Genomic DNA, 14646 nt, shown 5'->3' with positions numbered 1-14646 from the left:
ACGCTGGGGTAACGTTCCTTCTCTTGGGGGCTTTGCTCGACACGAACGGGGGGGACCTTCAGGCACTGGATAAGAAGCTCACATCACTCCGCATGTGGGATCCACACACCCGGGCCTGCTGGGGCCACACGCAGAAGGGGACCCGGGCCCATGGGCAGGCTCTGCGCTCAACCCACTCCTCCCAGGAGAGAAAGGACAACAGCTCTCGGCAGTGACCAGGTCACTCAGAATGCACGGATTTACAGGCCACAGGTCACCTTTCCAAAAAGCCACCTCAGACAAAGAGAGAAGAAGGGCTTATGGGAAACGTGCACACTCGCACGCACTCACATTCACTAACACGTGTGTGCGTACACACACACACACACACACACACACACACACACACACTCTCCTTCAAAGCCCTGTCTGCTCCTGGTGGGACCCTGACAGGCCCCTCTCGGTTCCCAGAGTCCAGACAGCAGCACAGAGACCCCACAGGCCCCTGGCTTCTCCCAAGGCCCCCAGGGTCAGGGAATCTGTGCTAGCCCTTGGATCCAAATTGCAGAAGGCAGAGCCCACGAGTGGGTGAGAGCCCCTGGACCCCAGCCCTGACCCTCCTGGCCGCACTCTGAGCCTCAGTTTCCTCCTCCTTCATGGGTGGACGTGTGGACCCCAGTCGGTAAATGTCCTCGTCCGGGGGGTGGGGGCAGAGGTAAAAAAAAAAAAAAGGGAGGAAGCCTGGGAGGGGGAGGGGCGCCCGGGAAAGCCGGGGCGGATGGAGGGCTGAGGCAGGCAGCAGGTGCAGGACAGTGACCGCCACGCGACCAGGAGCCCGGGCGGAGGCGGGCTCTCCACACAGCCCGTGGACACAAAAGCCCCAGGGTGGGGCTGTGCGTGTCCCGGGGAATCGGTATGTTTCCACAGCAGGTGGCTGCCTACCATCTGCCGAGGCCGTGTTTTGGAGAAGAAGCAGGCGACTTCCAGCCGCTGGGCCGCCCACAGGCCAGGCCCCTCACCCCACCTGGACCCTCCCAGAGGCCACTCAGGACACTGTTCTCTCCGCCCACTGGCGTCCCTGGGAGACACGACCCCTCCAGGCCCAGATGAAGGACGACGTGGTTACAGACACTGCCCTCCGATTTGATGGGCACATGGAACGCACCTGTTATGCGAGCATGGCTGTTCGAGATTTATCGACTACCCACGGGGGCCGACACAGCGGAGGCCATTCCGGTCCCCGAGAAACTGGCTGTATCCGTGGAAACGCAGCCGGAGAGGAAACAGAAGCAAACTCCGGACTGGAGGCTCGGGATGAACGGGGTGACCCTGCCCAGAGGAAACCTTAACCACACGTCACTGTGCAGCTCTGTCCGTGGGAGAAGCAAAGCCAGTGTGATGCCACCCCCCACCCCCCACCCCCGTGCGGGGGCGGCGACGACAGACCCCCACCTGGCCTCTCTCGTCTCCCACCTTGATGTCCTCGGCAAAAGTGTTCCTAAACTTGTAAAACTTTGGCTTCTTTGGCTCGTACGTTCTCTAAATCAAACGATTTTTTTAAACAGAAAGTTAAAAGGAAGAAAACAAAATTGGTTCGTAGTCCCATCACCCATCATTCCTGCTACACTCTTAAGAACACGTAAAACACGGGGGCGCCTGGGTGGCTCAGTTAAGCGTCAGACTTCGGCTCAGGGCGTGATTTCACAGTTTGTGGGTTCGAGCCCCACGTCGGGCTCTGCGCTGACGGCTCGGAGCCTGGAGCTGCTTCGGATTCTGTGTCTCCCTCTCTCTCTGCCCCTCCCCTGCTCCTGCTCTGTCTCTCTCTGTCTCTCAACAATAAATAAACATAAAAAAAAAATTTAAAACATGTAAAACACACAAAAAATCACAGAAAGGTACAAAATGAACACAAAACATATCATTTTTATCATGTTTCTCCCCCAAAGTTGTCCAGCATGTGGTAGGCTGTTTACAAAAGAGCCACAGCCAATGCTTCTGTCACAGAATCACAAGGAATAATAAATATCTGATGTTTTAAGACACCATGCTTTACGGTGATTTGTGACCTAGCAGAAGTTTTCTGATACATGCTGTTGATGGGTTTGGCGGTTTTTTGTTTTTTTTTTTTCAGGGGGATACCCTTCAGAAAAAAAATATGCATATGCCAGCACATATTTATATTTTTTTCAAAGTACTTTTAAAGTTTACTATTTTTTAAAAATGTGTTTACATGTTTATTCATTTTTGAGAGAGACAGAGACAAAGACAGAGTACGAGCTGGGGAGGGGCAGAGAGAGAGGGAGACCCAGAATCCGAAGCAGGCTCCAGGCTCCGAGCTGTCAGCACTGAGCCCAACACGGGGCTTGAACCCATGAACCCTCGTGAGATCCTGCCCGGAGCCAAAGTTGGACGCTTAACTGACTGAGCCACTCAGGTGCCCCTAAAGGTTTTTTAAAGTAATCTCTACACCCGACATGGGACTTGAACTCACAACCCCAAGATTAAGAGACGCAGGCTCCACCAACGGGGCCAGCCAGGTGCCCCATGTCTTTCAAGGTTCTTTTAGTCAAGCCTTTTATTTGGAGATAGTCATAGACATGCACATAACTGAGAAAAATAACGAGAGAGATCTGATGTGCCCTTTACCCGGTTTCCACCAACGGTAAACATCTTGCAAAACAGAAGACTATCACAGAAGGATGGAGAATGTTCCATCATCACTAGGACCCCACCTGTGGTCCTTCCACAGACACACCTGCGTCCCTCCTGCCCCCACCTCGGCCCCGGAAAACTACTACTCTCTTCTCCAATTCAGTCCTTTTCGTTCTTTCCAGAACATTTTGTAAATGGGATCATGCGGTACCTAAGCTTGTGAGGCTGGCTTTTGTCACTCAGCATGTGTCTTTGCTGCAAGAACCATGAGTCACAGCCCACATTCCATGCAAGGGACGCACCACAGTCCATTTAACCGTTCACCCACGGAGTCCAGTCCAGGACTGCTGTGAACATGCCATGTACAGGCTTCCACGGGGACATGAGCTGCACGGGGTCACGAGATACACCAGCCTCTGGTGCCCTGTGCTGTCTTCATCTGGTTTTCATATCAGGGTACTACTAATGCCCCAGGGACCTGGGAAGCGTCTCCTCCTCTTCTATTTTTCTGGAAGGGATGTATAGAATTGGTGTCATTCTTTAAACATTTGGTAGAACTAACCAGTGAAACCATCTGGGCCTGGAGGGTTCATTTTGGGGAGTGTTTAAATGACAAATTCCAAGGGCGCCTGGGTGGCTTTGTCAGTTGAGCATCTGACTTCGGCTCAGGTCATGATCTCGCGGTTCATGAGTTCAAGCCCCGCGTCGGGCTCTGTGCTGACAGCTCAGAGCCTGGAACCTGCTTCGGATCCTGTGTCTCCCTTTCTCTCTGTGCCCTTCCCCCACTCTTGCTCGCTCTCTCGCTCTCTCTCTCTCTCTCAAAAATGAATAAAACATTAAAAAAATTTCCTTTAATAAATGACAAATTCCATTTCTTGAACAGCAAGGTGGTCCAATTCTTTATTTCATACCGGGTGGGTTGTGGTGGCTTGCATTTTTGAGAAATTGGACCGTTTTGTCTGGGTCCTAAATGCCCATACAGAGGATTGCGTGTGGAATTCTTCCACTAACCACCAGTGTCTGCAGGGTCTGTGCTGATATCCTGTTTTATTCCTCACACTGGGAACTGTGTTGTCTCCCTTCTCTCGTCAATCTGGCTAGAAGGTGATCAGTGTTATTGATGTTTCCAAAGCTCTTTGTTTCATCGATTTTCTGTATTTTTTTTGTTTTCAACTCCTCTGATTTCTGCTCTGATTATTTGCTTCCATCTGCTTGCCTGCTTTGAGTTTCTTTTGCCAACTCACACGTGTGGAGAGCTTGACGGAATTAGAACACAGCCGACATTCAGCACAGTGACACCTGACACAGGTGTGAGCATCAAGGGTGCTCAGACCAGCACGTGAAATATGAGGACATATGGGGGGGTGGGGTGGAAAATAATAAAGCAAACGTGGAAAAATGTCAGTAACTGGGGAATCTGGTCAAAGGGAATGAGTTCTTATTTAAACTTTGCGATTCTTCCAAAAGTTTGCAATTTGAGATTAAAAAGTGTGCGGTCTACAACCAGGTCTTCAGTGTGTTTGTTACCGGAGATTCTTGAGGTGGAAGCTTAGATTATTGATTTGAGACTTTCTTTCTGATAGTATTTTTTTCAGTGCTATGAATTTTCCTCATGGTACTGCTTTAGCTGCATCCCGCATATTTTGGCATTTTCTATTTTCATTGCCTACAAATTCACAACAAATTTTATAACAAACTTCCTTCCTTCTTTCCTTCCTCTACTTTCTGAATAATTTGATACATTAGCCAAATCTCCATTAAGGCCCCTTGTTCCTGGCACCTGTTGGGAGTCAGTGGTACAGTCAGGCCCAGGGAGGGAGCAGCTTGCAAGGTGGTGGCCTAGTGGGCCAGCACATTGTTTAAATAATGGTGGAGTGAGAAAATAAATGTCCAGATTGAGGCTAATGGGAACAGGTTTCTCACTGAGAGAAGAGGGTTACAAACATGAAAAGAGGAAAACACTAGAATGAGCCTACGTTGGATGGAATTTGAGGCTTTCAACAAGTAGAGATGAAACAAACGTGAACTTCCGTGTGTGCATACAAGTCTGTGCACACACAACTACACACTGACACATGTCCCAGCTCTGCCTATGAAAGAAATAGAGAGTGAGACACCCCAGCAGCACCAAGCACACCTGGCACCCGAATCTTGGTTTCTAAATGCCGTTTGTCGCAAAAAGAATCCAGAGTTCTATGGATAAATGGCTGATTCCAGCGCTGGGGTTGAGGACCAGATAAGCCTGGAACGTCCTTTTGTGCCAACCAGCAAAGGCGCACTAATAAAAATGGCGAGGAGAGTCAAAAGGCCGGAGCTAGATACAGCTGGCCCTTACACCTGTGTCCCTTTGGCCAAATCTGAGACACGGGCCAAACAAGAACTAATCTGAACATCGAATTAATGAAAAGGATAGATTATGGTCCATTGAGTAAGACAGGAATTTGTGAAACCATACCAAATATAAATGAATAGAAAGAAGAGAGAATTCCTTGTTCTAGCAAAAAGAAAACGTATACATTTGGAGAGCTTGACGGAATTAGAACACAGCCAACATTCAGCACAGTGACACCTGACACAGGTGTGAGCATCGAGGGTGCTCAGACCAGCAGGTGAAACATGAGGCTATGTGTGCGGGGGTAGAAAATAATAAAGCAAACGTGGAACAATGTCAACAACTGGGGAATCTGGTCAAAGGCAATATGAGTTCTAACTTTAACTTTGCGATTCTCCCGAAAGTTCCCAATTTGAGATTAAAAAGTGTGCGGTCTACAACCCGGCCTTCAGTGTGGTTGTTAAACCCATGAACAACATTCTTAGAGATCGTTTCCACGTCAGCACGCAGAAATCGACTTCATTCCTCCTCACGGCTGCACCACCCTCTATTCTGCCAAATAACTTCTCCGCTTCCCCCTAAGTCGGACTCGACAAGAGAACTACGTGTCCCTTCTCATAAAAAACAACAGTTAACAGCTGCTGACATCTGCACCGTTTCAGAAAGCAGCACATGCCGATCACTCTCTATTAACAGCCACTTTCCACCCTTCTGGACACATCTCACAAGGACAGGCTCTTGGGGGGCTCTAGCCCAAACAACACAAGCCCCACACCTCCCCTGCCTGGCCCAGTGCTTGCTGGAGGGGTGGGGAGGGGCGAGGTCATGCAGGCCGACTTGTCCAGAAGAGTCAGCTCAAGGAAGGTGCTCACTGCTCCTTCTCTGTCCCTCCTCCTCTTCCCTCTCCTCCCCTCCCTCCTCCTCCCTCTTCCCTCTCCCTCCCCCGTCTCTGGAACAGGAGCTCCCAGGTGATGGCTTTACCCCTTCTGTGTTCTGTGCGTCCCCATATCTAGAACAGTGCCTGGCATGCAGTAGACACTCAATAAACGCTCCACATATCGGTGAGTGAACACACGGCATGAAGAAAGGGCTGTAAGGAGTGATCAGGGAGACCAGGCAGCCACAACCCCAAGGCCACACACTTGAACCACAGGGGGTCTGTAGGAATGACCCCCAGGAGGGCTCCCATCAAAACCAGCCTGACACAAGACTCTGGGCAGAAACCCTTGGGTTTTCTGGAGCACTCCGTGCAGAGGGAGACCCCCACCCCGAGCCCAGGGGGCAGCCTGTGGGGTCATTCCTCTGCACTGCCCCGCACATCACCCACTCCCTTCGAGATTCCTGGAGGTTAATGTGCGGCTCAGACCCCAGAGCTTATGAGTGACTTCCAGAAACATAGGGCAGGGTCCTGACGACACCCAGCAGCCCCTTTCACCAAGGTCATGGAAATCTGAAGCACTTGGATGCTCTGTCCAATCAGAAGGAGAGAATACTGATGCTGGAGGGGGTTTCCATTTAACTCGAGCTCTCCTTTCTTAATGAAAATACTTTCCGGGCTTACTAAAGGCAGCCCACATCATCTTGGAATGGCCCCGAGCCAGCACGGGCCAAGCCTACCCAGGACCGTGTGGCCAGCCCAGCCTCAAGGGACTCCACCGTCCCATCCAGGCGGGTATGGCCGGCCAACGCATCAGTTCCCCTGCTGAGGCACCCGTGGGGACACCTGACAAGAGACGGAAACAATTCTGGTTGTCACAACGAGGGGTGCTGCTCGCACCTAATGGATAGAAGTCAGGGGCACTGCTTAACACCCTTCGGAAACAAAGAATGAGGCGCTAATGACAGGCGTCAATAGTCCTGAGGTGCGGACACCTACATAACACGCCTCACGTCCTCCTCAACCCCTTCTTCATCCTACATCAAAACCCCCAGCCGATCTGGCCCTGTGTGACCACCACTCCCACCACCCACTCTCTCCTCGAGCCCCATGCCCCCAACAGGCCACCCTGCCTGATGTGTCCCAGGAGCGCGCCTCCCTGGCACGTCCGTGTCTGCCCAGTCTACACGTCTGTGCAGACTCCCGGGGCGCACAGCTGGCTTGGGCGGACACCCCCTGATGCCACGGTCAAGGCGGACATGAGCCATCCTGGTTTCCCCAGGACCATCCTAAACCTCTCATTAACAAGGGTCTATGCCCGCAGCCCCGGCGGAGAGGTCCTGGGGCACGGCGAGGGGCCTCGATGTGACCCCTGCAGACACCCAGCACGACAGCAGGCCCGTGCTCAGGGACCCAGGGCCCCCTTGCACAGAATCCTCCACAGGAACAGCAAAGAGATGAGACGCCCACGTGAGAGCCGTTTCCACAGGGAGCCTGAGTCTCCCCACCCCGCAGCCACCCTGCGGCCAAACCCGAGTTTGGACTAAAGCGTCATTTCCAAATACTCTGCAAACCTCTCCCATCAGGTGCGTTTGCTCTTCTGCGAGTTGGCGGTGCAAACGTTTATCCTCCAAGAGGGCCTCGGAAACAATGCGCGTCCGCGACAGAGTCAGGAGTCAGGATCACAAATAGTCCAGACCAGCCCTGAACCTCCGCAGGGGGTGGTGCGGGAGGGGCTCCGCCGAGCTTGACAAAGTGCAACATGCCTGTGCAAAGAGGCTGCTTTGGAAACACCTTTCCAGAAAAGACTCCAGTGTACCTTCCTCTCACGGAAGGTGAATTGCAGACCTTCTCGTCTACAACGTCATCAAGCGGAAAAAAAGTAAACTGACTGCCTGCTCTCTGCGTGGGAGGCCGACCCTACGACCTTATCAAGGGCCTGCTGTGTCCGGCTTCTGGCTGGCTTTGGCCAACGGGAGCCCAACAGGAGATCAGGGGGAGGGCAGGGCGAGCTGTCAGGACAGCCTCTGCGGAAGGTCACTGCTCCATGTAAGTGGCTTCTCTCCAGGTCTCTGTCTTTCTGGGCTCTGCCGTCCCCTTGTTCCTCCAGGCCTGAGGGGAGCCACGGCCACAGCCTCGCTGCGGCCACCAGTCCAGGGACCCACACTAGCCCTCGTGGATGCCCCACACCCTATTTTAGGGATAAGCCCTGCTGGGACCATCCTGTTTGAGGGTTCCCTGCTTCCTGCCTGATAAAAAGGCCCAGGCAGATTCCCAGGCCCCCACGCCCCCTGCAGACTTGGGGAGGGTCCGTGGGGGCCAGGGGGTTCCCACGCAGGCAACACAGAGCAGACCCGCCTGGGAGACACAGGAGGGAGGGCGTGTGAACCAGAGCGAGGGGCGGGACTCTCCACCATTCTACCCTCCCTGACGGCCCTGAATTATTCAGATGCATTGTCTTGTAAATGGAGTGCAGGTGAGGGGCCCGTGGCTGAGCCGCTGGGGAGACCTGTGGCCTGCAGGTGAGGCCTCACCGAGGACCACAGTCGGCAAGGACCACAAAACAAGAGGCCGGAGGGCAGAACAACCAGCCCCTAGGGTCCATTTTCTGGGTTGCCTTCACCCCTTATCCCGGGGGCGTCCTGCCTTGGGACGGGCAGCCCTCTCACCCCTGCAAACAAATGTGCCTACCCCTGGCCGTGGGCCACTCAGATCGTCGCTGCATCTGGAGAAGAGCCTCGGGCAGCGAGACAAAAAATACCCGCCCCCCCCCCCCCCCCCCCCCCACTAGACAGAGGTGCTTCATCTCTGCGAACACTTCCCCGACCGTGTGGCCGGCAAACCCCACAAAGGAGGCCTTAAGATAGAAGTGAAAACTGCTGGGTTCCCTCCATCGAATAACCTCGGGCAAGAGAGGAAACAGCTGAGCTCCAGGAAAGGCAAGGCCTAATCCTGGCGCTGAGGGTCTGGCTCAGCGGCTCATTGCTGCTGAAAGGCCGGCCTTGGGAACGGAAGGGGCGGGTTGCCGGGGACCCACCTCTGCGTGCCTCCTGGAGGGAGGCTCCTTCCTCCGGGACGTGCCGGGGGCTGCCTGGCTGTGGTGTTTACCAGCTGGCTGCCGGTGGGTGCTCCCTATGTGCGGGTGGCGGCCAGGGATGGTCCAGTAGGGCACGGGCAGGGGCAGCCAAGTCAGCGGTCCCGACCCCGCCCAACTGTGACACACTGTTGTTTGGGCCATCGGCAGATTCCAGAACTCGCTACGTGCAGGCACTCTTGATGGGGACACCACGGCTGGCAAAGCCTTCAGCCGGGTCTGGTGGGGGAGGTGTGTTCCCACACAGGCAGGAAAGAAAATGCACCAGGTACGTGGTCTTTGCTCCCCTGAGAGAAGCACGGGCTCTGGCGGGGGGGGGGTCCCCTCGGCCCACTCTGACCGGCTTGCACCCTTAGCTGGCGCTCAACCCAGGAGGACGCAGGAAAGCTACCCAGAGTACATGAATGGAGAAGCCAGGGGGCGTGTCTCTGTCCACCTGTCTGTCCTGCTGGCTGGAGCAGGTTCAAGCAGGCAGAAGCGTCCCTGGGCTAGGAGGGATCGTGCCCCGAGCTACGGGGACACAGAGGCCCGCGGGGCACAGCCCCGTCCTCGGGGGCTCCTGACCCCCCGGGACACAGGGGCACAAGTCTCATTATCTGTGCCCAAGAGGAGGCTGCTGTCTCTCGCCCACCCTCGGTGGGAGGCGCCCTGGAGTTTCCCAGGAAAGAGAAAAGCGGCTTGCAAACGCTACAGCCATGGAAAGTGGGGTAGTTCTGATGAAAGCGCTTAACACCCTCTTCCCTTACAAGCCAGGAAACGGCAAAATAAAACGAAGCCAAACTGCCCACACCTCCACAGCATCTCCTCCACCTTTCTGACGCTCGGGTTACATCCGGGTACGAACGGACAATCTTGGCTTTGGAGCTGCGTTTGAACGGCCTGCAATTTTAGCCACCGGAGCCACCGGCAATGACCCGAGCCAAAGCAGCTGCAATGAAGAAACTCTTTCCACGCCTCCCTCCACTGCAGGGGGACCTCTGGGGGTTCCCGAGTCTCCCCGACCCCAGCACGGGGCCTGGGGACACTTACACAGACCCTCAACAAACACTTCCTAAAGAACGTTTTCAGCCAGGATATACTTTTTAAATTTCGGAGTATAAATGACTTCAGACAGGGGCGCCCGGGTGGCTCAGTCGGTTCAGCGTCCGACTTCAGCCAGGTCACGATCTCGTGGTCCTTGAGTTCGAGCCCCGCGTCGGGCTCTGTGCTGACGGCTCAGAGCCTGGAGCCTGCTTCTGATTCTGTGTCTCCCTCTCTCTCTGACCCTCCCCCGTTCATGCTGTTTCTCTCTGTCCCAAAAATATAAATAAATGTTAAAAAAAAAAAATTAAACAATGAATGAATGAATGAATGACTTCAGACAGAAGAGCTGCTGGGGCCTGGCCACTGGTCGCCCAGGCTGGTGGGAAGCAGTGTGTGTGGGGGGGAGGGGGGGCACCCCGTCCTACCTTGTTGTAATATTGCACCTGCACCGAGTGCCAGCGCCCGTCACTCACGCCCCCCGGGACCTGCGGGGTCACCGTTGTGGTAGCCTCACCTGCGGGTGGGGGAGTCCAGAGAGAGCACAGGTTAGCGGGCCACAGACGAGACAGCCTGGATCGACGTTCTCTGCCAACAACGTGGGTGACGACGTGCTTCACGGCTCTTTAAATAGTTCCAATCTACAGATCAGATGCCCAACGGTTCCCCAATGTCTGGAACCCTGAGCCGGGCCTTCCGTCTTTTCGGCATCAAAAATGACACCGCCATGAACACCTTCGTGCATTCTGTATTATCCCCCCACAGGACAGATCCCCAACAGGACCAGGGCACGGGCAGGGAGCACACTTAAAGGTGCTGCAAAGGACAAGGGTAGTTTCAAGCGACAGAGTGCCCGTGAAGGGCTCAGAGAGCGGCTCCTTCCTGGGGAGGAGGCCCCACCTGCTGAGAAGGTGAGCTGCACCTGTTCGCCCACAATCTCCAGGGCGATGAAGTCGTGCTTCTCGTTGAAGCGGCCATTATAGAGCAGCAGGGCGTTCCTCTCTTGGGTGGCAAACCTGTGGGGCCAAGCAGAAGCAAGTCACAGGACGAATGGCCCCGCACCGAGGGGCCGCAGACGGCCTGGGGTCAGGGGAACGACGCGGCACGCCCAGCCGGCAGAGGGCGAGAGCGTGGGGACCAACTCAGGACAGACTCTCGTCCCCGGGAAACTCATTTTTCTCATCAGGAGTCAGCGACCCATGAAACCTGCTTGGCGATGTTCTTTTCTGGGAATAGCAAAGCAGATACCACAGAGGAATCTGGTTTCCACGGCCGGGACGACAGGAAAAGAGGACATCTGAACCGTGTCGTAGGAGGACGACGCAGCCACTGCACCAGTTAGAGGCGTGTGAACAGAAACACATGTGGTGCAAGGGCGCCTGGGGGGCTCAGTCGGGTGGGCGTCCGACTTTGGCTCGGGTCATGATCTCACGGGTGGTGAGTTCGAGCCCCGCGTCGGGCTCTGTGCTGACAGCCCGGAGCCTGGAGCCTGCTTCTGATTCTGTGCCTCCCTCTCTCTCTGCACCTCCCCTGCTTCCATTCTCTCTCTCTCTCAAAAATAAATAAACTTTAAAAAAAGAAGAAGAAAAAAAAAAAAGAAACACATGCGGTGCATGTTCTGTTACTGGAAACGTCCCTGTGCACGTTCCTGAAGGCAATACCACCCACGCAGGGAGGCTGGTGGTGATGACTGCCTCAGGGCCTTTGTCCCTAGTCTCCACCGCCATTTCCCTGCGCTCCCAAACACTACCCCCTCCCTGCCCCAGGGCCTTTGCACTTGCTGTCCGCCCCCCAACAACCTTCCCGGGCTCCGCAGATCTCTCAGGAGACACTGACTGCACTTTCTGTAAACTTCATTCCATCTACATGGTGCCCCCACCCGCTCAAATCTATGACATCACTTAGTCTATTTCTGAAGTTATGCTGTTTATTTATTTGTGTGTAAGAGCTATGATCTTTAAGGGAAGGAACTGCCTCTCACTCACTACTGCATCCTGGAGCCCCAAACAGGGTCTGGTCCATATAAGTGCTTAATAACGACGTGCTAATAAACAAACGAACGGATGAAAGCATGATTGGAAACCAGAGGGGTGAAACTGAACAGACCTGCCCGACTTCAGGCATCTGAAGAGTTAGAAACCACTTATTTGGGGCCGCCTGGGTGGCTCAGTCGGCTAGGCATCCAACCGTCGGTTTCGGCTCAGGTCATGATCTCATGGCTTCGTGGGTTCGAGCCCCGCTTGGGATTCCCTCCCTCTCTCCCTGCCCCTCCCCCACTTGCACTGTCTCTGTCTCTCAAAATAAATAAACATTAAAAAAAAAAAAAAACCCACGTATGTCAACAAGACGTAAACATTCTCAGAGATCTTTCAGCCAACCCCGGGGTCCCAAGAAGGCCAGCTCGACCAGACCTGGGGTGCCTCCCGACACCCTGGTTACAGAGAACCTAGAACGTCTCCTATAGGAACCTGGGAACTGTTTCCTGAGCGAGCTTGATGTCTGTCTCACCGGAGATTAAGTGGGGGAAATTATTTCCTCTGATTCAAGGTTGGATTATCTGTTTTCAAGCAGCAAGAGTGTCAGACCCTGCCTCGGGCATCTGACCTCAGCCTTTCCTTTGAGCTCCTTAAAACAAACAGGTCCCGTCCACATCTTGACCTCCCCCTCTGTTTACAACATCAGCAAGATCCAATGACACGATAGAGGAAACCCCCCGCACAGCAAAGGGGATGCTTTGGGTCTGCGGGGAAACAGGAAGAAGAAGTGTACGGATTACAGACAAGACGGAGACTCCTGGGTCACGCCTAATCCTTGCCGGGCAGGCGGCTCTGCCGTGGGCTTCTCCTTGGACCAAGGTGGGAGTCGGTACGAGGTGTTCGTGTCCAACGGCCCTGCATGCCCCCTGCCGCCCCGAGCTGGCACCCAGAGGTCTCCCGCTGGACACAGAGCCCTAACAAGAGACCCAGGGCCAAGGGGAAGGTCTGGACAGGGCAAGACAAGGAGGAAAGACCAGAAACAGAGACGGAGACGCGGTGAGGGGCCGGGGAAGAGGCCAAGAACACAGGATGGGGGCAGGGGGTGGAGGACGAGGAGGAAGGCGCCCCACTCCACCTTTCCCACGGGGTGTCCACCCCTGAAGCACGGCCCCCAGAGCGTAGCTGCTTTTCTGCTCAAGTTCTGGGAGGACTTCTCGGGATTTTTGCTTCCGAAGCCATTCCCTAAAAAACTCCTCACTGATTCAGCGGCGCCCTGACGCCCTGGCCGTGGCCACGCGTACGGCAAACTGCCCATAAATTGCTGGCAAACGGAATCAGCTAAAGACACCAAATCTGACAAGCAAGAGGACATCAATCACATTACGTTACCCGGACGTTAATCAAATGCTTCATTTCTCAGATTCTCCCTGAGTCTGGAGCCAACAGACTTCCTCTGTCGGTTTCTGGGCCTGCCCGCCTCCGGCACCGGCATTTCTGGTCCCCCTTCAGCTCAGCCTCCGACAGGGACCCCCCTCCCCGCAGCTCACTCGCTGCCGGTGGTCGCGACACAGCACGTGACTGAGGGCCATGGCTGCGCGGACGTCAAAGTCACAAGCCAAAATGCCTTTGATCGGGAGGGCGGATGCCCACAGGAGCATGATGTTTTAAACATCAAGCCACATGGGGCACAGAGTGGCTGGGGACCCCACGGCAGAGCCCCAGTTTGGAAGGCTGTGCCCCCATGGTGGGCCTTCTGGGTGCAGGTCTTACGGGCTGAGGACAGAGAGCCGGCATCCCGAGCGGGCAGAGAGCCAGGATCCAGGGCCCGGCACCCAGGGCCCAGCTCGGCAGTCGGCGTTGAGGGCCAGCTGCCCCAAACTCACGCCCCGTGTGGCAGGGGGCAGGCCCAACGGGACTCAGGCTGACTCCGGCCAAGCGGACAAATCCAGTGCCGTCACACCAGCTCACCAGGGAGAGAGGAAGAGGCCAAGGTGCTGGGGCCGGGGAAGGGAGAAGCCAAGCGGCCAAACAGGGGACAGGAGGACGAGGGCTCAAGGGGCTCGTAGGATGCGACAGGGTGAGAGGCGGGGGCAGAGGCCAAGGTGGGCCCTGAGCCTCAGGCAGCTCTGAAGAGAGGGGCTCCCGGGGGAGAGGTCGGGGAGCCTGAACCACATGTCCGGCGTCCCAGCCCTCCAGAGCTGGCTTTGCCCGGGATCTCCACATGATCGGGGAGCCTTTCCCAGCATGCATTTCTAGAGTCCCTCCCACTGGACTTGAAGATCCCTAAGGATGTGTCTAAAGTCTTTCTGAGTCACCCGTTACCCAGAGCATCTCTGGCATAACAGGTGCTCAACAAGCATGAGCTGAAGCAAACTGAGGGCACCGGCCCCAACCATGCTCACCGCTGGAAACACACCGTGCGGCCCTCGAGACGGCACAGGCCGGCTCCCAGCTCCTGCCCACAGGCCTGGCCTGCCCTGTGCCCACTGTGCTCACGGTCTTTCCCCCGAAGCAGCCAGCCCACACTGCCAGCTGCACCGGGCTCCACTGGGCTGGAGCCACGGCGGCACAGGCCTGGCCACTCACCACAAAGACCAGGCCTCACAGCGGACTCTTCTGGGCGGCAGCTCCCACCAGCGCCCCCCAGGGCCTGTCGGCTGCACTGCACCCCTCGCCTGGTGGTGGGCGGGGGGGGGGGGGGGGGGGGGGGCCCACG

At 55.5% G+C, this 14646-nt stretch overlaps 1 protein-coding gene across 1 annotated transcript in view; it reads right to left on the bottom strand.

Annotated features, from left to right (window-relative positions):
• CELSR1 (cadherin EGF LAG seven-pass G-type receptor 1) overlaps positions 1-14646 on the bottom strand; it is an 84169-nt gene that overhangs the window by 51431 nt on the left and 18092 nt on the right. The window contains exons 3-4 of the mRNA XM_040491813.1: positions 10855-10970; positions 10383-10471 (exon numbers count right to left, since the gene is read on the bottom strand). Coding sequence (XP_040347747.1) covers positions 10383-10471; positions 10855-10970 — 205 coding nt within the window. The remainder of the gene's footprint in view (positions 1-10382; positions 10472-10854; positions 10971-14646) is intronic.

The sequence above is a fragment of the Herpailurus yagouaroundi genome, unplaced genomic scaffold (assembly GCF_014898765.1).
Source record: "Herpailurus yagouaroundi ecotype Mexico unplaced genomic scaffold, PumYag 182, whole genome shotgun sequence".
NCBI classification, from domain to species: Eukaryota; Metazoa; Chordata; class Mammalia; order Carnivora; family Felidae; genus Herpailurus; species Herpailurus yagouaroundi.
The sequence above is the reverse complement of the archived record's forward strand: the minus strand, read 5'-3'. Positions and strand labels throughout refer to the sequence as shown.